The sequence below is a fragment of the Sciurus vulgaris genome (genome assembly GCF_902686455.1).
Source record: "Sciurus vulgaris genome assembly, chromosome: 3".
Taxonomy (NCBI): Eukaryota; Metazoa; Chordata; class Mammalia; order Rodentia; family Sciuridae; genus Sciurus; species Sciurus vulgaris.
Window position 1 is genome coordinate 14,662,249 of NC_136463.1, and position 27,771 is coordinate 14,690,019.

Consider the following 27,771-nt stretch of genomic DNA (forward strand, 5'->3'; position numbering starts at 1 on the left):
GTTATGGGCGTGGGGACTCTTGTGGAGACGTAAACATCACCAAGTGGGGCGAGTGGGTTGGCTTGCGCTGGCTTTTTTTATTGCCTTGCTGGGCCTGAAAAAGGGCAGAGTAGTTTGCTTGAGGTGTGGAAAGACAAGAAAAAAGGTGAAATTAAGAGACTGCGAGATGAGGCATCGTAATGATTAATGGGCCCAGACGTCAAAGAGGCGAAAGCCGGGCGACTGTGAGGGAGCGGTCGCGGGGGGAGGGGTGAGAACATGGCGGATTCCGGAACGCCAGCGGGCGTTGCGGCCTTTGCGCGGGGGGCGGGGTGATTAGGTCATAGAGCGGCTCCCAGCATTCTTTGCGGTGGAGGAGGCGGTCCAGACTATAAAACCGGCTGCCGGGACGCGGCCGGCACCTCATTCATTTCCACCGGTCTCTGGTCGTTTAGCTCCAGTTGTTGTCATCGCGGTTCCTCCGCCGCTGCCGCCCCCGCAAGGCTTCGTCGTAGCCGAGGCCAGTAACAGCGACTCGTCGCACCCGATTCTCTTCTCTTCGTTCCCCGCCAACCGCAACCATTGACGCCATGTCGGGTTATTCGAGTGACCGAGACCGCGGCCGGGATCGAGGGTGAGTGTGGGAACAGACCTGTCAGGCCCGGCGGGTGGGGGATGGGAGGGCGGGTGAGGGGGGCGGCGCGCGGGGGCGGCGGGGTGGAAACTCGGCCTTTTCGGTCCGTCTGGGGCCTCAGTGGAAGGCTTGCGCCATTTTGATATTCAGGTAAAAGCCGTTAGGAGAGATTTGCCAGTTAATTGGCCTCAAGCTGGCTTTTTTGCTGGGGGGCGGTGGCAGTGGGCAGGGAGTCGTCGGGCCCCAGATTTAGCAGCAGTTGGAAATCCAGGGGATCGTTCTGCGAGGGGAGGAAAGCGCGACGCGTCGAGGCCAAGGCGCCGCCGATAGGTGCAGCCTTTCGGGAGGGGTTTTAGGGGTACCGGGTGTTGTGTGGGAGTTGGGGGGCCGCTTCTGAGGCCGTCGATGCGCGGGAGGGTGGCCGGCGCGGGGGAATCGGCCATGTGGCAGAGCCGCGGACACAAAATGCCGGCCTTGGACATGGCGGCGGCGCCTTTGTTACCCCGCCCGGCGGAGGAGCTCAAAATGGCAGCGTCGAGAAAATGTGGCGCAGAGAGAAATGCGAGACAAAGGGGGAAGCGCCGCCCCAGCGGGAACGCCGCCCGGCCGGCTCCGCCCGGGCCGGGACTCCTCCCCCGGTAGTCGCCGGCTCCTCCTTCTCTTTTTCCTCGCGTTATATAATTTTGCTACCTTGATCAGGAGCTCTTCTGAGGGTTTCCCCCAATTCGATTCGCTTGCATGAGTGCCCCCTCGAACATCCTCGTTGTTTGGCTGCTTTCACTGCCATTGCTGTCCCGTTATCTATAAACACCAAAGCTGATTTGCTTGAAAACAGCCGTAAAAATAACATCGTTGTTAGGTTGCGCCTTTCTTGTCTCTCCTACTTAATGCCTAAGCTCACGGGAAAGACTAATAGTAGCTGCAAGCTCTTGTCTGCCCTTGTAATCTGAACTTCTGTCTTTTGGGCAGCCAGTTTCCGACCTGATAAATTCCAGGCTGGCAGTTAGGCCTCAATAGCGTGTACTTGGGACTATGGGAATGCCAATTGTGGCTGTCAAGAGAATGACTATCTCTAAGGAGAGGTGATGAGCCTATCTTTAAGGACTCAAAGTTGTATATTTGTAGAAGTTCACTCTCGCTGATGTTAAGGGATAGTAAGTGAATGTATATGTGAACCTATGGACATTTGGAAATTATAAAACTTTTTTTCCCTAATTTCAGGTTTGGTGCACCTCGGTTTGGAGGGAGTAGGGCAGGGCCCCTATCTGGAAAGAAGTTTGGAAATCCTGGGGAGAAACTAGTTAAAAAGAAGTGGAATCTTGATGAGTTGCCCAAGTTTGAGAAGAATTTTTATCAGGAACACCCTGATTTGGCTAGGCGCACAGCAGTGAGTAATTTCTTATGGTTTCTAGTAAATGACAATTTGATGTGTATCTTGAAAATAGCTCCAATTTGGAGAGAATTAGTTCTTTGACTTGAGGGAGAGAGATGACTTGGAAACAGGTGGCTTTGAATTTTTCTTCTTAAAATGGGTGAGTATAATAGAACAGGTGGTTTAATGCTGTGTTGGGTTTTCATATGTGAATATAGATAAAGTTCACTTTGGTCAGTTATAAAGTTTTTTTTTAATTGGTGGTGGGTTTTTATGGGGGGGGTTGTTTTGTTTAAACTTAGAATCTTAACTAATTCCCCTGATTTGTTTTGTAGCAAGAAGTAGAGACATACAGAAGAAGCAAGGAAATTACGGTTAGAGGTCACAACTGTCCAAAGCCAGTTCTGAATTTCTATGAAGCAAACTTCCCTGGTAGTGCTAGTTTTCAAATTCCTCCCCCTTTTATGTTCCCTTCTTTGTCTTGGCCTTAAATTTTTTTTTTACTAAAATGACTGTGTTGATGGCAGCAAACGTCATGGACGTGATTGCAAGGCAAAACTTCACGGAACCCACTGCAATTCAAGCTCAGGGATGGCCAGTTGCTCTAAGTGGATTGGATATGGTTGGAGTAGCGCAGACTGGATCTGGAAAGACATTGTCTGTAAGTTTTGATTGGATTACATTGTAACTTTTGGGTTAAGTGGATGATATATGCCAAAGAAGATGTAGTGAAAGGAAAAATAGCATTTTAAAATTACCTCTACATGGATTACATTGTAACTTTTGGGTTAAGTGGATGATATATGCCAAAGAAGATGTAGTGAAAGGAAAAATAGCATTTTAAAATTACCTCTTGCGTTTCTCCCTTTCCAATAGTATTTGTTGCCTGCCATCGTCCACATCAATCATCAGCCATTCCTAGAGAGAGGTGATGGGCCTATTGTAAGTACATTTTTTAAAAATATTTGACCAGATTGATACTGTGGAGATTATAGGCTATGTAGCAAACGATTTAATTTGTGATGCTTTAATATAGAGATGTTAATATTCTCGTCCAATTTAGCTAGAGCTACCTTGAGTATTATACAGCATAAATAATCTGCCAGTGTAAATTTAGCAATTTAAAGCTAGTATCCACCTGGTTCAATCCCCAGTACCCCTCCACCCAGAAAAAACTTCACAGACAAAGCTAGTATCTAGGTCTGCTTAAAAAGCTGTTCATTTTTCCTTAGTGTTTGGTGCTGGCACCAACTCGGGAACTGGCCCAGCAGGTGCAGCAGGTAGCTGCTGAATACTGCAGAGCTTGTCGCTTAAAGTCTACTTGCATCTATGGTGGTGCTCCCAAGGGACCACAGATACGTGATTTGGAGAGAGGTATGTAATTTATAAGGTTCTCTTCATCTCTAGCAGTGACATAAGTTCTAGATATTAAGTTATTTTTATCCATTTTAATTGAAGGCGTGGAAATCTGTATTGCAACACCTGGAAGACTGATTGACTTTTTAGAATGTGGGAAAACCAATCTGAGAAGAACAACCTACCTTGTCCTTGATGAAGCAGATAGGATGCTTGATATGGGCTTTGAACCCCAAATAAGGAAGATTGTGGATCAAATAAGAGTAAGTGCAGTTGTATATGTTGCCTTTCAAACTCAATTTTAAATTCTTTTAAGGGTACAATTTCATCTCTCCTTCCTCATCTTTCAGCCTGATAGGCAAACCCTAATGTGGAGTGCGACTTGGCCTAAAGAAGTAAGACAACTTGCTGAAGATTTCCTCAAAGACTATATTCATATAAATATTGGAGCACTGGAACTAAGTGCAAACCATAACATTCTTCAGATTGTGGATGTATGTCATGATGTAGAAAAGGATGAAAAGTAAGCATTTTATGTTTAATTTTTTAAAAATCTTATATGGTGTAGGAATCATTGTTTCATGGATCCTCTTAAAAGTGATTTTAAGTTGATCATTTAATATTTCTAAAGGAAAAGGAAAGTAATGTATCCCAAGGGCAGAATTACATAAGTGGTTTAGTAGATGTTTCCTTTTTGATATGTATACATGTACATTTAATTTAATTATAGAATGTAAATGTGTACGTATTGAACTCAAAATTTTTCTTTTATCTCTAGACTTATTCGCCTGATGGAAGAGATTATGAGTGAGAAGGAGAATAAAACCATTGTTTTTGTTGAAACCAAAAGAAGATGTGATGAGCTTACTAGAAAAATGAGGAGAGATGGGTATGTGGGCTTCCTCTGTTCACATGATAGGTTAAATTACATGCTATTTCAAGTGAAATGAGAGGTGTGCTACCAGAAACAATAGAATTGTCTCAGATTTTTTAAAAAATATTTATTTGTAGATAGACACAACACCTGTATTTATTTTTATGTGGTGCTGAGGATCAAACCCAGTGTCTCACATGCTAGGCCAAGCAGTCTACCACTGAGCCATAACCCCCGCCCTCTCAGATATAAATGTTAGTCTACTAATGTAGCTTTTTAATCTAGGTGGCCTGCCATGGGTATCCATGGTGACAAGAGTCAACAGGAACGTGACTGGGTTCTAAATGGTAAGTATTTAAAATATGAAAATTTTATTGTTATTTGGATTTTTTTGCTCAGATTAATGGTCACACATATATATATGCCTTCCTTTGTAGAATTCAAACACGGAAAAGCTCCTATTCTGATTGCTACAGATGTGGCCTCCAGAGGGCTAGGTTAGTACAAACTCGCATTCATGGCTTGGTTTCCCAGAAGATCTCCATGTAGTTTTTTTAAAGAAAGTTTATTGCTTTCTTTAACCTCTGCATTTTTTCTAAGTTTTTTTCACATAAAGGTGCAGTCTTTGTGGCAAGGCCTAGGCATGACAATCGGAGGACTCGAGGGGGATGGAGGACTAGTGATCGGCTGGCTGCTTCCAGTCGATTAGAGAGGTGAAAAGCTGAAAGTGTGCCAGTAATCTTCAAAGGGCAGAACATACCACCTCTGCCCCATAAACTGTTCTCTCCGGGGGAAAAAAATGGAAGTTACCCTCACAGTTCACTGCCGTGGTATTTCTTCTGTCCCATGCTTTGCATGATTGCCATGGTACAGCATTGTTTCAAACTGTTTACTGTGATCTGTGGGTCTTTGAGTTTCAGTGAGTTTGCTGAAATGTCGAAGAAATATTTCCAAACTTCAATGTTCAATGAAATTTTTGTTCAAGTTTGAAATGGAGAGAGCAGCTTTAAAAGGTACTAAGCCTTTTACAAATTGGTGAGTACTGGCACATGAGACCTAGAGCAGGAGCAACTTCTCACACTTAGTCAGTGGGAAAAGAAAGCAGTGCTTTGAAAGTTCCTCCCTCACCTACACAGTAGTCGTCATGTCGAGACCTGCCAGAGAGAGACACATTCTCAAGTGAATCCTGGCTTCTTGGAAGCGCTTGCCTAGACGAGACACAGTGCATAAAAACAACTTTTGGGGGACAGGTATGTTTTTCTTGCAGCTGCGGTTGTAAGGTCTTGGCAAGACAAGCAGTGTGGCCAGAATTTTGAACTTCTGATGAGTGTGTAATGCAAAGGACCTTGTACGTTTTTATTCAAAGGTCCTCAAAATGAGCACATGAAGAGGTTGCTGTGAAACTATAAGTGGCCCTACTGCGCAGAAGCATTCAGATGTCACTTGATGATCTGTAAGGGGACTTGCTGATTTGGGAACGTGCTAGGGAGAATACATATTCCTTTCAACAGGTGCTATCACTGGGTGGGCGATGACCTATACAGATGACATGTGCTTTTTTCTTTTTTTTTTTTTTTTTTTTTTTTTTCCTCTTTTTTTTTTTTTTTTCTTTTTTTTTTTTTTTTTCAACCTCAATGGTATTCCTACAGAGAATGGATAACCATTTTAACTGTATTTTTTGCAGCCCGTACCTTCTTGGGAATACAATTGTCTAACTTTTTATTTTTGGTCTGGCTGTTGTGGTGTGCAAAACTCCGTACATTGCTATTTTGCCACACTGCAACACCTTACAGATGTGGAAGATGTGAAATTTGTCATCAATTATGACTACCCTAACTCCTCAGAGGATTATATTCATCGAATTGGAAGAACTGCTCGCAGTACCAAAACAGGCACAGCATACACTTTCTTTACACCTAATAACATAAAGCAAGTGAGCGACCTTATCTCTGTGCTTCGTGAAGCTAATCAAGCAATTAATCCCAAGTTGCTTCAATTGGTCGAAGACAGAGGTTCAGGTAAGGCCAACCCTCAATAAGAAATATGGGTAGTTTGGGGGTCACATCATTATCTACAAATCCACTTAAGTGGAACTGGAGGGTGAGTAAAATTTCGAAATTTCTCGGGAAATTGTAAAACTCCCTGCAAACCTGGCATGAATAGAGCTACCCAGTTCCTTCTGTTAGCAATAATTTGTGCCATAGACCTAATTGATCAATTTGCAATTATTTTCTTAACAGGTCGTTCCAGGGGTAGAGGAGGCATGAAGGATGACCGTCGGGACAGATACTCTGCGGGCAAAAGGGGTGGATTTAATACCTTTAGAGACAGGGAAAATTACGACAGAGGTTACTCTAGTCTGCTTAAGAGAGATTTTGGGGCAAAAACTCAGAATGGTGTTTACAGTGCTGCAAATTATACCAATGGGAGCTTTGGAAGTAATTTTGTGTCTGCTGGTATACAGACCAGTTTTAGGACTGGTAATCCAACAGGGACTTACCAGAATGGTTATGACAGCACTCAGCAATATGGAAGTAATGTTCCAAATATGCACAATGGTATGAACCAACAGGCATATGCATATCCTGCTACTGCAGCTGCACCTATGATTGGCTATCCAATGCCAACAGGATATTCTCAATAAGACTTTAGAAGTATATGTAAATGTCTGTTTTTCATAATTGCTCTTTATATTGTGTGTTATCAGACGATAGTTATTTAAGAAACATGGGAAATGCAGAAATGACTGCAGTGCAGCAGTAATTATGGTGCACTTTTTCGCTATTTAAGTTGGATATTTCTCTACATTCCTGAAACAATTTTTAGGTTTTTTTTGTACTAGAAAATGCAGGCAGTGTTTTCACAAAAGTAACTGTACAGTGATTTGAAATACAATAAATGAAGGCAATGCATGGCCTTCCAATAAAAGATATTTGAAGACTGAATCAAGTGGAAATTGTACTTTATTTTACACATGTCATGTTAAACTTGGCTTAGATGGTATGGGGTTTTGGGGTTTTGTGGTTTTTTTTTGTTTTTTTTAAGTGACACTTGGGAAATGAGAATCAGGAGGCCCCTTTAAAAATGGGATTAATTTAGATAAATTTTTGATTTTTTTAGACTAAATTGCTTAAAAGCTTTCTGTAAGCTTCCAACATCAGGGGGTCATTTTTTAATAATCTATTTTCCTTATTAGAATGAAAACCAGTAAGATAGTAGAAGCACCTATCTGGAATCAGAACAACATGGATGACTGACTGTTCCTTTGGGAAATTTATAGAGAGCTTCAAATAACTTGCCTTTTCAAAAGATGACATTCATGCTCTCGGCTGTATTGTGAACTACCAAAATTACGCTTGAAAGCTGAGTTTGAATCTTTACTAATTGAATTTGCATAATGTCCTTAGTTCAGGTTACTTAGATTTTTGTCTTCAGAGACTTTCCGGTCTCTCAGTCATACTGGGAGTCGTGAATGTCTTCATAATTCAGGGAGTTCTAGAGGTCTTCAAACTATAAGGGGAAAAACCTCATCAAAATTAATGGTTAATCATGAGGCACCAAAAGCACAGTGAATTGTACAATATAGATCTTCATGGGTTTATTGCTAAAAAAAAAAAAAAGATCCGGGGGATAACTTTAGATTCAACTTTGGTTCACTGACCTTTCTAATTTTACCAGTGACTAGAACTAGTTCTTCCCATAGAGTCTGATGTATGTTTACCCCAAGATGAGGGAAGTCTGAAGGAGTCTTCATTAAATTTCTGAGGATTAAATTGAGGCTTTGATGTTAATGCCTTATCTTCAAAATGTAAAAAGAGAATATGCTTGGGGTGGGGCCTGTGATAGGAAGTGGTATTTCTAGGACTAATAAACATTGAAAACAATTCAGCTGCTAGTACCCTGAATAGTTTTCAATGGCATGGTTAGTTTTATTCATGATTTTTAACTTAAAGTTTTCAGGACAGGTTGGAGCTTCTATTACATATTTTATTGTTTAATGTCAACATGGGCCTTTTTAATTTGTAAACAATGGAAATGATTGTGGGACTGTGGAAAAATACCTTTATTTACCTTTGAAATTTTAAGACAGTCCACTTTTTAGCATGTGTGTTGTGTCCAGCCTGTGGTTGTCTTTAATAAATGATCTTTTTTCCTCCCCATTCTCTTCCTTTATTTATTTGCGAAGAAGCCTCTTCCTGAGTGTGAATTAGTGTAGAAAAACATTACAATTGTTTTCCTTCTTCCCCCACCCATCTTTTGTTACACCCACTTGAACTATTTCCTGAGCCTGCCGTACAACTTTCCCATGATCAAATGTCCCCAGGAGCACTTGACCACTGAGCCACGTTCTGCGCCCTTTGGAGACATGGTCTGGCCCGTTGGCCTCAAAACACATCTGCCTCGATTCCTTAGTTATGTGCCACTGTGCCCAGCAACAACCAAATGCAATTGAATTGCCAAGTTATTAACCTTTAACACCCTCTTCCTTGGAGCCTATTATAATGTAGCTTGTTCCTGTCTACTGGGCCTATTAATCTCTACAAGGTTTCCAGAACCACCCTAAGGAAAGCTGTTGGGAAATGGACTTTGGAATCGACCATTTTCTCTGGCTGTACTTTGCCACTATCTGGGCAATTAAAGTCACTTCCTGTTCAAAAGGAGGTTGTAAAGTCATCACAAGTCTGCTAGGTAGGTGGTCCATGGGTCTGTTCTTGGGAATCTCGTTGCATGTTTTGGCAAACCCAGGCAAAAGTCCTTGGTTAAAAAGTTGGCTTGTACATTAGGGGTTCTGCATCAGGAAGGGCTTGTTTAAAACATCGCTGGACACGCTCAGTTCCTAAGGCATACAATGTGTTACAGGTTCTGCTGGTGTGGGACTGCCCTTTGGAAGTAACTGCCCTTTCGCCTTCACATGCACCACAGCACCCTCAGAAAAAGTTACTAAAAGACAACTAGTCCAGAGGCTCAGGAGGCTGGCTGGGTCGCGAGTTCAAAGCCAGCCTCAGCAAGGGCGAGGCGCTTAGCTAACTCCGTGAGACCCTGTCTCTAAATAAAATGCAAAATAGGGCTGGGGATGTGGATCAGTGGTTGAGGGCCCCCGAGTTCAATCCCCGGTACACCGCCCGCCCCCCACCCCGGAGGAAAAAAAAAAAAAAAAAACAGGAGCACCGGTAGCATTTGCCCTGAAAGCCTGGGTCTAAACGATCATATGTGGTTAAAACCTTTTTAAAAATGGAAACCAAATTTTATTTTTGTAGACACCCTAAGATCAAGAAGCTTATTTGGTGATTTGGAGAACATAAATTTTGGTCGTTTTTCCGGGTTTCTAAGTTTAGAAGTTAAAGGTGACTCAAGCGACTACAGGACGCTGGTGAAAAGTGGATGAGGACAACGGTACCGATGAAGGACCAAAAGACCAGCAATTGCCGGCGGGGGGCTGGGGGAGGGGGCGCGACTAAGCTACCGAGAGTTGATAGAAGGTAAGGGGCTGAAGAGCCACAACGGGCGGGGCAAGCCGGAAGTGGCTGTCAGTGTGGTGGTGTACTTCCGGAGGTGGGCCCTTCCAGCGCATGCTCACTTCCATCGCTAACGCTGTAGGTCCCCGTGCTTTGCCAGTTTGTGGCCGTTTATTGGGTTCTTCACAGTGGTGGAGTATCGTGCTTTTTAACTCTTGAAGGAGATGCGGTCTAGTGCAGCCATCAGGACCTGCCGGAAAGTCTGCAGGTGTCTGTTTTCTGGGTTTGGGGACCGAATAGAAGGGGGGCAAGCCGAGCGGTTGACGGAAAGGAGTGACTCCCTCCCAGCGCACCTGAACTCCCACGCGGAGCTCCCCCGGGGCTGCGAGCAGACAGAAGCGCCGGAGTCTGCAGAGAGTGAGGCGCTGTTGGAGGTTTGTCAGAGAAGGCATTTTCTTAGCGGAACTAAGCAGCAGCTTAGCCGAGATTCTCTTCTGAGCGGGTGCCACCCCGGTTTTGGAACTTTGGGCATAGAGCTGCGGAAGAACCTGGCGGCAGAATGGTGGTCCTCGGTGGTGGTGTCCAGGGAGCAGGTCTTCGCGGTGGACGCCCCCCACCACCAACCAGGTCCTTCACCGCCTGGAGACGGCGCCTTCAGGTTAGTTTCTGCAGGAACTCTACGAGAAATCTTGCAAGACAAAGAACTGAGTAAGGAACAGCTAGTAGCATATCTTGAGAACTTATTAAAAACTTCTGGGAAACTACGGGAGAATCTGCTTCACGGTATGGTTCTTCACGATTTCATGCTTCAAAAACAAGTTTGGGGTAGAAAGGCAATCTCGCTCGAGTTTGGAGATTGCATCTGGTCCTTTTTTTTCCATGCAAAGGAAGTTATCTGGGTCTCGTTTCTCTGAAGTGGTCCGTGGAATGAATTGGTCCATGACTTATTACTGTTTCCTAAAGAATTTGTACGGAGGAAGCTAGTCAGGCTGTTAGCCTCACCAAGCAACCCCATAGATTTTTACAGCTCAGTTGAACAGCCCTAGAATTAAGACCTCATTTCAATCAAGTGTTTGAACCATTTGCTCATTGTTAACAAAATGTTTACAAATATTTCCACAGTTACCTAATTGACTAATCAAGAGTGTTTTGTTTTGTTTTGTTTTGTTTTGTTTTTTTAAGCAAAAGGAAAAATTCCTCCCTTCTCCCCAAATTAATCTTACTGAAAACTGATCGCCAAACTGTTTTGACCCATTAGGTAATGTTTGCGTTTGCCAACTATTAAGACTAATTGAACTTTATAAGTGATTGTTGAGTCTACACACATTAACTTGTGGGATATCACTGGCCTTTAAAATCAAACACAATGCCAAGATTCTAAAAGTAAAAAGAAGACCTCCGGTTCTTTACAGGACAGACTTGTTGCCATTTGGTCTCGTTTTTGTGAAATGCTGCACTTGCCATCTTAGTACTATAGAGTAACTTAAAATATCCTAAACATCCATAGTTGTGCCCATATTGTATCCTTTTAAAAATTTCCTTAATGAAATAAAGCGAATAAAAACAAACTGATCATCAATATGATGATTTCAGTTTATAATACTTTATTCCATGTTGGCTTTACTTTGGGATGTTGAATCATTATCTGCTCATTTACCTTGACCACAAAACAAATCATTTTTCTTCCTATCTTTGTTAAATGAAAACACTATCCTTCCAGGTTTAGACTCAGAAAATGAGACATGGCTTCCTTAGATATCCATTCATTTGAGCATCTATTTAGTTATGTGCCAGACATTTTCTTGCCTTTAGGAAACTTAAATTGATTTAATTGTGAATCCCTTGGTGGTTTAGTGTTTTTTAGCTTAGACTTACCTAGTTTGCCTCTTTTTCTGTTCCAAGTGCCCTTGTGCTCTTCTGTCTGTCCCATGTCAGAACTGTTGTGACTGCCTCTACTTATAACTTTTAAAAAATTCTTAGCCATTCTATCTCCAAATACTGCCCTGCCCTATTTTTATGTCTGTCTGTGACTAATTATGTGCTAGACCTTTTCCCCATCTTGTCATCAGTTTTCTTCAACACATTAATCATGTTTTGAAGTTCGTATATAATAACTCTAATGTGTCTGTTTCTGGTATTTGTTTTTCTCTGAGCTTTTGGCCATTTGGAATTTTCTCCTGTTATTCAAGGTAATTCATGCATAAAAAGTTTTAGAGATAATTTGAAGTTATAGGTGGAGGAGGATATACTTATGCTGTGGCAAGTAATGGGGAGAAGGTGGGATGCATATCATCTTCTTCTCCTTCTCTTCTAGATCTTCACCTCTGTTCTAGAGTGTAGTCTTATTAGTGTCCCCAGTGAAAGCTAAAGTGTTTACAAGGCCTGATCCTCCTTGGTGGATGAAAAACGATAAATTTTGTACTTTCCAGTCCCAGCATTTAGCAGGATGCTCTGTTACTTGGGAATTTGAAAAGCAGCACTAACTAAATACTGAGTTCACCTCTCTGTTCTTCCCTACTTTCCAGATCTTGGACCCTCATGTTCCCTTCTGCCTTGGTAACTGTCCTGTCTTTACCCAGATTTTAACGTAATTTTTGACCAGAATCTCTCATTACAATTTACTAAATCAAGTAACATACAGTGTTGTAATTTACTGAGCTATAGTCTGAATGCACAAAGAACAACAAAGATGTTTATTTTGAACTTCTTACAATTCTAAGTAGGAATATTATAATTTGAACTCTGAAACTATTTTATGTGCATTAGAGGATAAAACAAATAGGCAAATGTTATTGGAACCAAGATTTTCACTGTAAGAGAAAAGGCAAAAATAAAAAGGAAGGCAAGAATAAATGGTAATGTTAAATGTGAACTGGGAATATCAGCATGAACTCTTGTGAAAATACATATTTCCTGACTTTCTTCATTGAAAGAGCATAGAAAGCAATGACATTCCATAGCAGTGAGCATACCTAGCTCCCAGGTCTTGGTTTCTGAAATGAATAGTGCTTGGGGAAATGGCAGGGAAAGTACACTTAATGGGACTAGAAAGCAAAGACTGGCCTGAAGACTAGTGGGTCATGTCAGAGGACTTAGAGACTGGTTTGATTTTGCACAATTTGAGCATTTAAAAAAATAATCACAATGGATCATAACATACCAGGTAAAATAAATCTGAAAGTCCATAGTGTTAATTAAAAAATAATAATAATAAGTAATGAGGCCAAGGGTGAAGAAGGGGCAGAGGAAGCATTTGTTTTTACAGAAGCTATACAATAAATGTAAAAGGAAAAGTAGCTGAGAAAAATCACCATTTAATAATCATATAGTTCCCAGTATAGTTGATTCAAGCAAGAATCATCAGTGAATTCTAAAATATCAGATGGGAGATGATTGGGAAGCAGGATATTGTTGGGGAGTAGATATTTACTACCTTAACTAAATAATCATATTTGGTTTTGTCAGTATTGGAATAATTTGTGCATTCCTGCTAAAATATAATTAGCTCAAATTTAGTTTTAAGAAAACAGTAGACAAATCACAAATGTAAGGTAATGTATGACAGTCTGGACTCAGTTATTGTCCAGTAAAGTTGAAGCCGGGCGTGGTGGCGCACATATTTAATCCTGCAGCTCAGGAGGCTGAGGCAGGCAGCCTCAGCAACAGCGAGGCGCTAAGCAACTCCGTGAGACCCTGTCTCTAAATAAAATACAAAATAGGGCTGGGGATGTGGCTCAGTGGTGGAGTGCCCCTGATTTCAATCCCCAGTTCCCCTGCCCCCCCCAAAAAAGAAAGCAAAGTTGAGTCAGGAAGTCTTCTCAGTGGAAAGATTGAAGAACCCCAAAATGCAGTACATGAACCTTAAGAAAGAGAAGAGCAAAAAACGATATTTTGGGTAACAGAACAAAATATCCACCATATGCTAAAAGATACTGTGGTTAAGTTTTAGGTGTAATAAAGGTATGCAGAGATTTAAAATTTTTTTTTTAGTTGTCAGTGAACCTTTACTTTTAGTGATGCTGAGGATTAAACCCAGTGCCTCACCCGCTAGGCCACAACCCCAGCCCGGAGAATATTTTTTTTTTACTATTTTTAGGAGTTGCATGTTGAAATGTTTGGGAGAGAACAAGAAAAAGAAAACCTGGCAAAATGTTGATAATTGATGAATACTGGTGAAGGATATGCAGGTGTTTATTATATCCAAGTGTCTACTATTTCAACTTTCTTCAGATTTGAAACTCTTCAAACTAACAGGTTGGGGGGAACTACCTAAAATTAAGTGGTAATTAAGATCTGTCTATTAACTCCATGGTACTTACCCTGCTGTGTTAGCATTATACTGTTAGTTTGTCTGTAGATTGATGAAAATAATTTGGGTTTCCAGAATGGATTTGTACATGACTGGTGTGTTTTTTGACAGGTGCCTTGGAGCAATATGTTAATTGCCTGGATCTGGTAAACAAGAGGCTGCCTTATGGCCTTGCTCAGATTGGAATTTGTTTTCATCCTGTTTCTGATACAAAGCAGATTCCTAGTGGTGTTAAAAGGTACAAAATATGGCAAATAACTTAGCCTTGTATTTAAATAGTCAAGAACCAGTTATTTCCACTTTGGGATAAATTATATAATTTTCAGATGAACTAACTGATATTTTTGATGTCTAAAGAATTGGTGAGAGGACTGAAGCTTCGCTAGTATGGTTTACCTCTGCAAGGACTTCAAGTCAGTGGCTTGATTTCTGGTTGCGTCATCGACTCCTGTGGTGGAGAAAGGTACTACAATAACAACTTTATAGTTAATAAGTAAATTATTTTAATTGTCAGAAATAATACTTCTGTGTGATGAACTTGGATTTGATGTAGCTGCATTATATATATATATATAAGAAATAGCTATAATAAATGAGCAAATACAAATAAAAACTTTTGTAATGACTTTCATTGCTCCAGATTATAGGCTTACTTTGGTAAAGACACTTTTTGAGCTCAAATGTTGTTGTTAATAAGAAGATAGAGTTCAAGCCAGGAATGGTGTTGCACTCCAGTCCCAGCTACTCAGAAGACTGAGGCAGGAGGGCTGCAAGTTAAAGTTCAGCCTGGGGCTGGGGATATAGCTCAGTTGGTAGAGTGCTTGCCTTGCATGCACAAGGCCCTGGTTCAATCCCCAGCACCACAAAAATAAAGTTCAGCCTAGGCACCTTAGCAAACACTATCTCAAAATAAAAAATAAGAAGAACTTGAGGAAGTGGGGTACTCAGTGGCAGAGCACTTTTCCTAGCATGCTTGGGACCCTAGGTTCAATCCTTAGTACTGAGAAAACAAGACAAGGTAGAATTCAGACCCCTCTCCTGGCATTCCTTGCTGGGTAGACCTCAACCCTTTCCTCTTTCACAGCCTCAACTTTTTTTCTGAATGTTCCACGTTAGTCAAAATGACTTTATAGTTTAAAACCAAGTTTTATTATCTAATGAAGAGAGGAGTTGAAGGACTTTTGTATTGTTATTGTCTTACCTTTTCCCAACTTTTAAAAATCCCAAACTCTGACCTAAACTAAATGGGAAAATCACAGATAACCAAGCACTTTACAGAAGGATAAGAATAGTGACCATCTAATACTTTTTTCTTTATCCTGTTTAGTTCATGTTTAAATTCCCCTCTTATTCATTGGCACAAAAAGCCTAAGTAGCGTCAATAGTTTTTCTCAACAGTTCTTACAGACTGAAAACCAATATATTTAGCAGTATACTCATGCATACTTAGTTAAATTTCAGAAGTTTTACTTGAGTCTTGACTGATTTCAGTCAGTTGCTGGATAGAGTCTTAGGTAACTTTAATTCTTAGGATTAATTAGGGGATTAGTGGTAAAAAGTTAACAAGACCAACTTTCTTTTCCAGTTTGCCATGAGTCCATCTAACTTCAGCAGCAGTGATTGTCAGGATGAAGAGGGACGAAAAGGAAACAAACTTTACTACAATTTTCCCTGGGGAAAGGAGCCAATAGAAACCCTGTGGAATCTAGGGGATCAAGAACTTTTACACATGTATCCTGGAAATGTGTCTAAATTACACGTACGTTTTAACTTGAGCTCCTGTATGTTCTTTACCCAGATTCTCTGGGATCAATTTTGAACCATTTGAGAATGATTGCAGACCGGGTATCCCAAGACCCCTTAATATTTCAGTGTGTATTTTTCAGGTGATACCTATATAACCACTGTGCAGCCATCAGAGTGAGGATTAGCAGGAATCCATTGTTACTATCCATTCCACACAACCCTTTGGATTTAATTGAAAGGCCTTGGAATGACCTTTATAGGCCCAGGATCTAATCCTGGATCACGTATTTCCTATAGTCTGCTTCACATGACTCTATGTCTCCTGATCTTTCATGACCTTGGCACTTTAAAGGTGTATGGGCTAGTTGCTTTGCAGAATGACCTTGGTGTGGATTCGTCTGATTTACCACAGAAGCTGTGCTGCCTCCTCCCAGTGCATCATATTGGAAGGCACATGGCATCAATCTCTTGGTTCAGGTGGTATCTACCAGGTTTCTCTAATGCCACTACACATTTCATGTTCATTGATGAGTATTAAAAAGTCTTTAGTGGCAGATACTTTTTTTATACATAAATTCTTTGTCCCTAAATTTTACAGCATCCATTGATGATTTTTGCCCAAATAAGCTAACACTATGAGGTTTGTCAAATTTTTTTATACTTTCATTATTACTTCTACATTTATTGGTCAGCAATATACTATAGGGTAGAACTTTTCCTCCTTCCCCATTTATTCATTTTCTTGTATTGGTATGGATTCACAAATTTCTGTTTTTCCCCATGGGTCCAATTTATTACTGTGATTATTTATTTTGATTCCCAGATTGTCCTAGACATTTCCAGTGTCCTTTTCTTTTCCCCCTGTGCTGGGAATCGAACCCAGGTCCTTAGGCATGTGAGACAAGCTCTTTACCACTGAGCCACATCCCCAGCCTTCCAGTGTCCTTTTGACGTGTTAGCACTTTCTTACTTTTTATAACAAATTGTCCTAAAATATGAAGATCATCTTAGATTTTCTTCACCTGGCTATAGAGTCAGCCATTTCCTATTAAAAGGAAAATGTATTTAAAAACAGACTTTGCCATGAGGTATATTCCTTATAACCAGATATCATTGCTTTTGGGCTCTCCCATGGGTACATGTAGGAAGTGTTGTAGATGATTGCATATGAATGTGTTTACACACTTAACCTCTATGTTTGTATCTCTTAAAATCTAGGAGTTCATATCAGTTCTTCAAATTGCAGTCCAGTGCTTTAGAGGTTATTTTAGTTTCCCTCTGCAAATTTGTTTTTATATATTTCTTTCTTTTTTTTTTTATTTAAACATTATTTAAATGTTTTTTAACATTTTATATATTTCATTCTTATTTTTTTCCATACATGTATATGGGTTAATAATGTCTGTCTCAATCCACTGTCCTTCCTATCCACACCTACCCCTCCCTTCCCCTCACTGTCCTTTGCACAATCCAAAGTTCATTCTTCCCTACCCACCCTCCATTATGGATCAGCATCTGCTTATCAGAGAAAACATTTGGCCTTTGGTTTTTTGGGATTGGCTTATTTCACTTAGTATGATATTCTCCAGTTCCATCCATTTACCTGCAAATGCCATAATTTCATTCTTTTTTAAGGCTGAGTAATATTCCATTGTGTATATGTACCACATTTTCTTTATCCATTCATCTGTTGAAGGGCATCTAGGTTGGTTCCATAGTTTTGCTATCGTGATCTCTCTGCAAATGTATAATTCTCTTCTCTGACAGTGAGCAACCTGGCTCCAAGTATTTTCAGTGTATTTACTTATTTTTCATTTGTTGTATGTAACTATACTTCCTACCATGTTTAGACAAAGCTCAGCCCCAGATATACCAGTCCTCCCACCACTACACTCTGGATGGATGTTTCATCTAGGTGAAGGAAGAAGGAGGAGAGGCTGGTTGGAAAACTATATCCTGAATGTGCTTTCTCTCTGTGAAAACCCCCTCACCCAATGCTCTCAACAGAACACAGGGAAGGAGAAAGCGTGGCCCTGTCCACTTGGCCTTCTCCCTTCTCTGCCAGTAAGTTTGACCCTTGACCTCCTGAGCTGGATGTACCAAGCAGCTTTAAAAGCTCAGCCCTGGCAAGGGGAAAAAAAAACAATGCTTCTTATACTTGATAAAGTAAAACAAAATTTTCTAAAATTTAAACATATGACATAATCCCTAAAGAGAAGGGACCCTGCCTTCCGAAACTTCACCCTGTGCAAGTGGTTGCAGTTTTGAACGCACAATTTTCTGCAGTGTACAGGTGGGAGTTGTATGTGCTTTGGGTGGCTAATGCAGTCTTCCAGTGAAAAAAGGTGCCTGAGACCTGAAGATGCTATAATAATAAAAATGTAGTACAGGTTGACTAGAAATGTTCTGAATTCTGACTTTTTTAGTTTTTGGAATATTTGCCATATACATAATGAGATATCTTGGGAGTGGGACCCAAGTCTAGGCATGAGATTAATTTCTGTTTCACATTCATCTTATTCACGCAGCCTGCAGATCATTTTAGACAATTTTCATGTGCCTGTGTTTTGACTTTGAGCCATCACATGAGGCCAGGTGTGGAATTTTCTACTTGTGGGTGTCAGTACTCAAAACATTTTGGATTTTTTTATTTTCACATTAGAAATGCTCAACCTATAGTTTGTGTACAATGAATAGAAAACTGATTAAATTTGAAATGTGAATAAAATACCTATAAATAATTAGCTTATTCGAGAACATTTTCCATAATTCCATGAAGATCACACTTCATTTTCGGCTTTCAAATGAAACTTACTTCATTAATTATTATAAAGACCAGTTCAAACTTGTGAATAGTGATTTAATGATGATTCTATATCATGGCTATTAGTCATATGATGGTCTTTATTTTGGTCTGGGGATTGAACCCAGGAGTGCCTAACCACTGAGCTACATCCCCAGTCCTTTTAATTTTTTTTTGGGGGGGGGGGTACTGGAGATTGAACCCCGGGCCTTGTGCTTGTGAGGCAAGCACTCTACCAACTGAGCTATAACCCCAGCCCCGCTTTTAATTATTTCGAGAGGATGTCTCTAAGTTGCTGAGGCTGGCCTCAAACTTGCAATCCTCTTGCCTCAGCCTCCCAAGTTGCTTGGATTATCAGTGTGTGCCTTTGTGCCCAGCTCATGAAATTCTTTATCGGAGTAATTTTCACAAATGGAACATTTTCTACTGCACAATTTTTGCTCTTCCACAAAATTGTTCTTCTCTTTCCATAGTTCACAGAATTATTCATTATTCATTGAATATATTGTAAATTATTAAATAGAATTTCTGCCATTTAGTGTTTGGCTTTGAGAGCTGGGAATGTAGCTCAGGGGTAGAGCACTTGCCTAGTGTGTGTGAGACTCAGGCTTCGACCCCCAGCTCTGCAAAAAGCAAAATAGTCTAGCAATTAGTAATGGCTGAAGAAGAGCTAAGATAGAAAGAAATTCATTCTGGAAGATGTGAGAAATCAGATACCAGATATTCTAGCTAAGACCAGTTGCCATTGGATAGCTTGACATCCATGGATATTCAATTTTAAAATGTTGGAAAACAAAGTATTCTTAATACTTAATAATGTTTCTTTGACTCAGATGGCACCACAGAGTCTTACAGTGCCTCAGAATTATCATACTCATTATCAGTTCTATAAATGTGTGACAGATATCAGCTGTTAATGGAATTAGATTAGAATCCCAGGTATCAGAAAGTACACTGCTCTTTGAGGGCAAGTTTTTAATCTTTGAAGTATCATATGCAGTTCAAATGTCAGTATATATATGTATGTATTAATGAAGACTGATCATGGATAATTAAAAGAAGTTGAGGGTTTCAGTTGTTTTTTAAGCATTCAAAAATAATCACAGCCGAGTTTATCTACTCAGGAGGCTGAGGCAGGAGAATGGCAAGTTCAAGACCTGTTTGAGCAATTTAACAAGACTGTCTCAAAATAAAAAATATAAAGGGTTTGGGATGTATGTTAGTGGTAAAGCACTTACCTAACTTGTACGAGGACCTGGGATCAATACCCAGCACTGCAGGAAAAAAAAAAAAAGAAAGAAATCACAAATATTCAGATAAACAGTGATAATAGGAAGAAAAGAAAAAAGAACTGCTATTTTGTAAAACTTTAAAACTTTTTAAATTGAAATATTTTAATATTTGAGGTGATTCTTCAGTTTAAAAGAAATGTTTATCAATACTTGATGTATGTGATGTATTTATTATATTTGATATTAATAATTATAGCTTTAACCCAAAAGTCAAGTTCTCAAGAGATGTTTATTATGAAAATTATATTTTAAATATAAATCTTAAATTATATATATTATGAAATTATATTTCCAGAAAATCACACTCTAAATTCCTTTTCCTAAGCACACCAACACCCCTTGCAAGAGCTCTTCCGACCTTTTTAATACTCTTCAAACAGATTTTCCTTAGAGTGTTCCCTTTCTAAATATCATTCTCACCTGGGAAGCACTGAAAACACTTGCTCCCACCGCAGCGGAGTCCCCCCGCTCTGGGAGCAGAGCCCGGCACTGCTGTGGTGCAGGTTCACAGCTGACTGTAACCTGGCAGCCTGGGACCCACTCATGAAGTCTGAACTCCCTGAGCACAGAATGTGCCCCATGCCTAGCACAGGCCTGGCCTAGACTGGGTGCTTCGTAAAATGAATGCATAACTTGTATTCTGATTGTATCATTCTGAAATACATAATTTTAACAAAGAGTCCAGCTAACATGATAACTCCATTTTTCTGTGAAGGGCCGAGATGGACGGAAAAACGTGGTTCCTTGGGTCCTGTCTGTGAGTGGGGATCTGGACCGGGGCGTGCTGGCTTACCTCTACGATTCTCTCCAGCTTGCAGGGAGCTCCTTTGTGAGGAAGAACATCCGTCATAGAAAGGTGCTTTTGGTGTTTCAGAGCTGGACTTGGGAAACTAACCCTGGGGACTTTTCCTTTGGTGTTGATTGTGTTTTCCTCCCTTCACCCCTTGATTGCCCTAGGTCCTTAAACTCCACCCTTGCTTGGTCCCTATGAAGGTTGCTCTGGATGTGGGAAGAGGCCCCGCCGCGGAGCTAAGACAGGCAAGTTCATACACGTGCTGTGATTTTCATTATGACTCTTACTCCAAGTAAACTTGGGGCTTGCCACTTGGAATTTTATTTTTATTTACTTTTGAAAATGTTTTAATTAAACAATGAACTCTGGGTAAGTACTGTGGTTTATTGTAGACAGTTGAACTGTGGTGTAAAGAAAGCTGAGTTCAATTCAGTGTCTTTTACCTATTAAAGTCATGCCCACTAAGTTTCATATCTTAATGATTTTTATAATTCTGGGGCTGGGGGGACGGAGCTCAGTGGTAGAGTGCTTGCCGGCACAAGGCCCTGGATTCAATCCCCAGCATCACAAAATATAAAAAAAATAAAAAGTAAAAATAAAAATAAATTTTAAAAACCCCCACACAATTTTAGCAATTAAAAATGTGTACAGATGTCTAGTGAATTATTTCTTTCCCTTTTAACTTAATACTTGTTGGTGTTGTAAGCAAAGGCTCTAGATCAGTGATTTTGATTTTCCTAATCTATCTGGTTTAATGATTAAGTATTATTGTGAAAATCAGGGCATTGGTTTTTAGTTTTTTCCTGAGATTCCTTCAGCTGTCATCATTTCTGTGGATACTAAGACCCACCCTGGTGAGGTCTGTGAAGTGGCAGTAGTGAACTAAGCAAAGAGGACAATGGCTTGTCCCCAGGCCCTTGTAGCCTCAAGTTCCTGGGGTTTGAGAAACTGCTCTCAGGGACCACATTTGGTAATATCTGGAGGCATTTTTGATTATCACGGGAGGGGAGGTGGGGTGTGGCTTAGCCCTGTGTCTGAAGTGCCCAGGTGACAAGGCACCCTCTGGCTGTTACAAATTTTCCTTTGTTTTGCTTTGCTACTGCATGTTGAGAAATCAGTAAGGTTTACTTATGTCATTTAATTATCATGACTTTTCCATTTCCAGTCAGACTTTGTTTCCAGCATTCCACTAAAACTAGTGCCTTCTCTTGGAACATTTTTTGTAGCTGGCTTCTGGAATTCCATGCTGCTGATTTTTCTCACATTTTCCCCCCTGGCTCTTCCCTTGCCTTGATAATAGTAGCATAATCCTAGGGCTCAGTTCTCAACTCTCTTGTGAGTTTAGAGTTAATATTGCTCTTTGGACCTGTATTTTGTCTGATAGAATCAGTTTTAGTTTAATTGGGTTTGTTTTGAATGATAATGATTTAAAATTCTTATTTGATATAAAATATCTTTCAGAAGATTTGTATTTAATATGCAGTTTGTAATGCTTAATTTCATTTTCAAAGGAAAATACACCTTATAAAGTATACAATATGTACACAATATGTAACTTATAAACATTAATATGTGAACCCAACAGAAGCCAGAGGGCAAGAGAGCTAGAGTAACACAGTCCAAAGAGGTCAGCCTTGCCTAGACACAGAAAGGACACAAGAAAGGACAGAGAACTGATCCAGAAAGGCAAAAAGAAAATAACTCCACACAGTGGCAAAAGTGGGATTAGAATGGAATAAACCTGACTCTAGAGTTTTTATCTCCCCACCGACCCTGCAGGGCTTCTCCAAAGGTGGAAAGTTCTCTAGGGGTGAGATCAATGCTTCTTTGCATCCTCAAATCAACCCTAAATAAATCTATAAAGATTTTTTTAAAATATGTGATATTAATGCCTCTTTATTTGTTTATTTTTGCAGTACTATGGATTGAACTCAGGGCCTTGCACATGCTGGGCACGTGCTCCACCACTGAGCTACACCCCTTTTTATTTTATTTTATTTTGAGACAGGGTCTTGCTAAATTGTCTAGACTGACTTCAACTTGTGGTCCTCCTGCTTCAGCCTCCCAAGTGGCTGGATCACAGGTGTGTGTCACCACACCTGGCTTACTACCCATTTTAGAGATTAAAGAAGATGATTTGTGGTTTCACAAGAATAGGACACTATTTTTTTCATATTGGAAGTCTTTATATTTTTCTTCAGGTTTGTCAAGGGCTATATAATGAATTGCTAGAAAGTGGAATTTCTGTGTGGCCTGGATATTTGGAAACCATGCCATCTTCATTGGAACAACTTTATTCAAAGTAAGAGTTATTTTCCTTGCACTAATAAACATGTTTTTTCCAGTGAGTGTATGTGTCTTTAGTTAATGATAATTTAAATCAATCTTTAAGCATATGTATAACAAAATTATTTCTTACTGTCCCTTTTATAGAGCCATGTGCCCTTTAGTCAACCCATTAAGTCCCAAGTTTTCAATTCTGAAAATATTTCAACAAAATTGACACAGGTGTACTAAAATAGGTTGGAGTCATAACCTAGAATTTATCTTTTATATATATTTTCACATATATATATATGGAAATTATATTTTTTAAACACTGTAATCATTTACTTTTCTCAAAAGACTATATAGACCTCTAAAAACATAATAATTATTTAAAAGTTCCCATATGTGGTACATCTGTTGCTCAATTTAAGTTTCACCTCTGGGATGATGGGTCAAAATGGGTTGATTGCTGTAGCAGGGAACAGCAGGTGTATTTGAGTGCATGCTGTGTGCAGTTCCAAAACTTCATGTCATAAAGTATGTGCACCTTAGTTTGTCAAACAGGGATGGTGTTATGTATATTAGATGCATTCGTTGAGTCAGAACTCAAAGAACATTTACGGGATGCCTTTCCTTGATGTCGTTTTGGCTCATTCTGAGATTAAGTGGAAGAGAATTCTAGCCAAGCACAGAGCACTAGGCCTCTCAGGATTTGGCACCTCTGCTCACCAGATTGCTCAAGACTGAAACTGGCTACTGGTCAATCACCCCCAACCTGAACTTTCAAAACCTGAAATGCTCTGAAATCTGAAACTTTCTGACGTTTTGCACGTGGAAAATTCCACATCTGACCTCATGCAACAGGTTGTGGCCAAAACGCAGGTGCACCAAAGAGATGTCAGCCTGCCTCCTACGTACATGTCAAGTCCACATCTCTGTCTTCACAGTTATCACCCAAGTTAAGGTCACCAGTATCTTTTGTCTAATAGATTATTGAAATCATCTCCTAACTGATCTCCCTTTATCTAATCTTGCTAGTTCTGCTATTTCATTAATAAAAGTGATTCATTCTTTTCCTTTGGGTATATATATATATATATATATATATATATATATATATTTTACCTTTGGGTATTGAATTCAGGTCTTTTGGGTAAAGTATTCTGAAAATTTGTATTCTGAACTTGTTAAAATTTACCTTTTGAATAATGTCTGCAGAAAAATAGCTTTCTCCAAACAGAAATAGAACAACTAATGGTTTTATTGTATATCAAATGAAGAGATGTTACTTGAACTTCCCAATCCTCATGGGTTCTAAAAATCTTATCTTTTGAGTCATGTGGTTGTAGCAAGTTATAGTTATTATTTATATGGTTCAGGCTTTATTGTTCCCACATATTTTTATCCATATATTTATAATTAAACACCTACTGTGTCTTATGCACTTTGATGTAGTACTGAACAAGACAAAGTTTCCTGGTCTTGTGAAGCTAATATTCTAGTAGGACAAGATAGATAACAAACAACTAAATAGTTTTTGATGGGATCCTACAAAGAAAAGAAGCATTTAATGAGATAGTGTGACTTGGTAAGCAGAAAGGCCAGTCTAGATATGTTCAGTGATTGCTGAATTAGAAACTATTAGCATGCTAAGTTATAAAGAATGCATGTATTTGGTATAATTTGCTATATAACTGATCTTTATTATAACCTTGTTTATTATACTAGACTTTAAAATCATTGTTCTTGAATTACAGCCAAGTTCCGAAAGGCTGCGGTTATTATGAGGTTTGTCCATAGTATCACCCCAAAGGATGTGTTGAGGCGTCAGTGTTTATGGAGAGTTTTAGTCTCTTAAGACTTAAGACTTCCCCTATTATAATAAATTACAAACTCTAGGAATTTTGCTTTGAATATGATTCAGAAACAAAAAATGTTGTGTTTTTCGGCTTCAGCTCCCAAGCCCTGACCTTGAGTTTGGGGGTGGCACGGCTGTGGTTGCAGCTGGTAGTGTAGATTTGTGGGTTTGTGCTCATGTGTTTTGTTGCTCTGCTCTTTTCTTAGGTATGACGAAATGAGTATCCTCTTCACAGTTTTGATTACTGAAACTACTTTGGAGAATGGATTAATACATCTGAGAAGCAGGGACACCACAATGAAGGAAATGATGCATATATCCAAATTAAAAGACTTTTTAAAAAAGTATATATCATCAGCTAAGAACATATAGGTTTTCACATTTGTATGATAAATACTCCTAATTTGGTTGTCTTATGTTCATTTGGATTGTTTTCAGTCCCTTTGTACTCAGAAGTGAACATTTTTTGGTGCTTTGACTCATTCGGTGTTATACTTTTGATGTGTTCCATCATACCAAGAATATGTTAAGCTACAAGAAACAAAAATCCTGCTACACTAGTTTAAGCAAATTGAGGTTTGTTTTTCTCATATAACATGCAATGCAGGGGACAGACCGTCCAAAGCTAGTGCACCTCTTGATAGCTAGGGACCCAGGCACTGGGTGGACCACCATCTGCAGTGTGTTGACTTTTATCTTTGCTTGTTGCCTCATGATCACAGGCGACTGCTGCATTTCCAGCCTTTCCACCTTCTAATGAGGAAAGTCAAGGAGACAGGAGCTAGCCAGTGAAGATTCTTCCCACTTTAGTTAAGAAAATAAGAGCTTTCCAAGCCATTCCAATCAGAAGATCTCTGTACGTCTCACTGATGAGAACTAGGCCACGTGGCAGTTGGTCTGGGACCAGGCACTATCTAAGGAAATGGGAATGCACTGGTTTAGTAAAGTGTGACTTATCCTTTGGGTGCAGTAGTACCTGACTGAAATGGGTTTTGTTATCGGGAAAGGAGGGTGTTTGTTGTTTGTTTGCAGTCCTAGGGATTGAACCCAGAAGTTCTTACCACTGAGCTACATCCCAAGCCCTTTTTATTTTATTTTGAGATGAGGTCTTGCTCAGTTGCTGAGTCCGGCCTGAAACTTCCAATCCTCCTGCCTCAGCCTCTTGAGTTGTTGTCTTAAGATAGAAAATAAGAAGGGCTAGTGCTGACTCAATGGCAGAGCGCCCTCGGTTCAAGCCCAAGTACAGAGGAGGGGTGTAATTTCCATAAAATAAACTTACCTATTTCAAGTGATTGATGAGTTTTGATGAGTGACTACCATCACAATGACAATAGGACATTTTCATCACCCCAGAATGTCCCCTCATGTCATTTTAGACTGCCTTAGTAGTAAGTAAACCTTATGAGATTGAGAATTACTTACCTTAACAGAACTTCCCTCACCCAGATGCTTTTAATATATTTTATGCTCTTAAATATTTTCACAAAGTAAAAATGGATGAACTTTAGAATTGTGTCATATTGGTGCATTATTCCACACTGCTATTAGAAACCCTTCTATGAGGCTGGGTGCAGTGGTGCCCGCCTGTAACCCCAGCTACTCGGCTGAGGCAGGTGGATCACAAGTTTGAGATCAACCTGGACAACCTACCCAAGACCGTGTCCCCAGAATAAAAAGAACTGGGGGTGCAGCTCAGTGGTAGAGTACCCCTGAGTTCAATCTCCAGTACTGGAGGTGGGGACAGAAAAACAGTCCTATGAAACTCATTGTTGATTTTGCCATAGAATGTTCTTGAAGACAGTGGCCTGCTGTGTTTATGGTATGTCCTCGTGTGAAGAAGCATAGAAATTTCTCCGACTTAAATACCAGGGACTGTGTGCTCTGAGTCACTGACCTGTGACGTTGCCCCTCTGTATTCACAGGTTGAATTCTATCTGTGGGTTCAACCAAACGTGGATTAAAAGTACTCAGGAAAAAACAAAAAGCCTTGCATCTATCCTAAACCTACTCTGCCCGCCCCTTGTTCTTATTCCCTAAATAACAACTATTTGAGAGTATTAACGTTGTCTCAGGTGTCCATACTCTAGAGCTGACTTAAAGCACAGGGGAGCATGTGCACACGTCTTGTTGTTGGTGAGGGACTTGAGCATCTGTGGATCCAATCCCCACGGATACTGAGGGGCAGCTGCATTTTTGTTCATTCACAAAGACTTGTTTAAGTACCCGGACGTCTTAGTGAACAAAACAGACAAGGGCCTCCCAGGAGGGGCTTGAGGACAATTTTGGATGAGTGACAGAAGGAAGTGGAGCGGGTGACTTACTGGGTGACAACTGGGCAGGGAGCCCTATGCAGGTGGTCAGGGAAGGCTTCCGAGGACGGGGTGCCTTCTGGACAGAGGGACTGACACACCAGGCCCTGCTTTATTAAGTGGGGGGAAGGCCTGGAAGGGCCAAGGAGCAGAAAGCCAGCCAGGAAGACTGGAGCAGAGCGAGCGGGGAGACAGGTGGACGACGGGATCCAGGAGGGCGCAGGAATCCACTGATCACCCCTCAGGCGAGCCCTCCCCTTGACAGCCTTAGGGAGCGGCAGCACCGAGAGCAAGAGCCTCCTCGGGCTCCGATCTCCAGCCCTGGGAGCGGGAGCAGGGGGAGGTGGAGGGCCCTGGGGACCACACCCGCCTGCCACTCCTCAGCCCCGCAAGCTCTGTGCTGCCTGGGCACTACCCTCCCCAGAGTCCTATAGATTGTTGGTTGTTATCATTTGGATCTTAAATGTGCCCCCAAAGACTGGTTCCCCAGCTGATGGGGATTGGGAGATGATGAAAGCATTAGGAGGCGAGCCCAGCGGGAGCGAGGCGGACCTGGGGACGTGCCTTGGAAGGGTTTGTTTCATCACCAGCGCTTTCTCTCTCCCTTTCTGCTACCACGAGGTGAGCAGCCCTGCCCTGCTCTGTGCCCCTGCCAAGATGTTCTGCCATGGACCGAAACCTCCAAAACCGTTCTTTCCCCGGGTATTTTGTCACAGAAACAG

The 27,771-nt window shown here is 40.6% G+C and overlaps 2 protein-coding genes across 7 annotated transcripts; both read left to right on the forward strand.

Moving 5' to 3' along the window:
• Window positions 1-28: 28 nt before the first annotated feature.
• Window positions 29-7,160, forward strand: DDX5 (DEAD-box helicase 5). Of its 2 annotated transcripts, XM_079131603.1 has the most exons (14): window positions 29-145; window positions 435-613; window positions 1,835-2,000; window positions 2,321-2,417; window positions 2,513-2,646; window positions 2,862-2,927; window positions 3,218-3,359; window positions 3,444-3,604; window positions 3,692-3,864; window positions 4,120-4,230; window positions 4,501-4,562; window positions 4,653-4,712; window positions 6,009-6,233; window positions 6,456-7,160. In XM_079131603.1, the coding sequence occupies exons 2-14, from the start codon at window positions 570-572 to the stop codon at window positions 6,857-6,859; spliced, it is 1,845 nt and encodes a 614-aa protein (XP_078987729.1). In that variant the 5' UTR covers window positions 29-145; window positions 435-569; the 3' UTR covers window positions 6,860-7,160. The 2 variants fall into 2 exon arrangements, with proteins under 2 accessions (XP_078987729.1, XP_078987728.1); XM_079131602.1 differs by lacking the exon at window positions 29-145 and having other exon boundaries at window positions 386-613.
• A 2,559-nt stretch (window positions 7,161-9,719) lies between these two features.
• On the forward strand, window positions 9,720-25,162 carry POLG2 (DNA polymerase gamma 2, accessory subunit). 5 transcript variants are annotated; one of them, XM_079131605.1, is made up of 8 exons: window positions 9,726-10,454; window positions 14,092-14,218; window positions 14,338-14,443; window positions 15,566-15,739; window positions 20,537-20,677; window positions 20,779-20,859; window positions 22,816-22,916; window positions 24,947-25,162. In XM_079131605.1, the coding sequence occupies exons 1-8, from the start codon at window positions 9,896-9,898 to the stop codon at window positions 25,110-25,112; spliced, it is 1,455 nt and encodes a 484-aa protein (XP_078987731.1). In that variant the 5' UTR covers window positions 9,726-9,895; the 3' UTR covers window positions 25,113-25,162. The 5 variants fall into 5 exon arrangements, 2 of the variants coding, with proteins under 2 accessions (XP_078987732.1, XP_078987731.1); XM_079131606.1 differs by lacking the exon at window positions 15,566-15,739 and having other exon boundaries at window positions 9,720-10,454; XR_013762507.1 differs by lacking the exon at window positions 24,947-25,162 and having other exon boundaries at window positions 9,729-10,454; window positions 20,779-22,697; window positions 22,816-22,922.
• Window positions 25,163-27,771: the final 2,609 nt, after the last annotated feature.

Bases quoted from the DNA above. Each gene is read 5' to 3' on its own strand.
- POLG2 (XM_079131605.1), top strand. From the start codon at position 9,896: ATGCGGTCTAGTGCAGCCATCAGGACCTGCCGGAAAGTCTGCAGGTGT. The intron at 14,219-14,337 runs GTACAAAATATG...TGATGTCTAAAG, and splicing joins ATTCCTAGTGGTGTTAAAAG to AATTGGTGAGAGGACTGAAG. The intron at 14,444-15,565 runs GTACTACAATAA...TTTCTTTTCCAG, and splicing joins GACTCCTGTGGTGGAGAAAG to TTTGCCATGAGTCCATCTAA.
- DDX5 (XM_079131603.1), top strand. From the start codon at position 570: ATGTCGGGTTATTCGAGTGACCGAGACCGCGGCCGGGATCGAGG. The intron at 2,001-2,320 runs GTGAGTAATTTC...TTTGTTTTGTAG, and splicing joins ATTTGGCTAGGCGCACAGCA to CAAGAAGTAGAGACATACAG. The intron at 6,234-6,455 runs GTAAGGCCAACC...TTTTCTTAACAG, and splicing joins GGTCGAAGACAGAGGTTCAG to GTCGTTCCAGGGGTAGAGGA.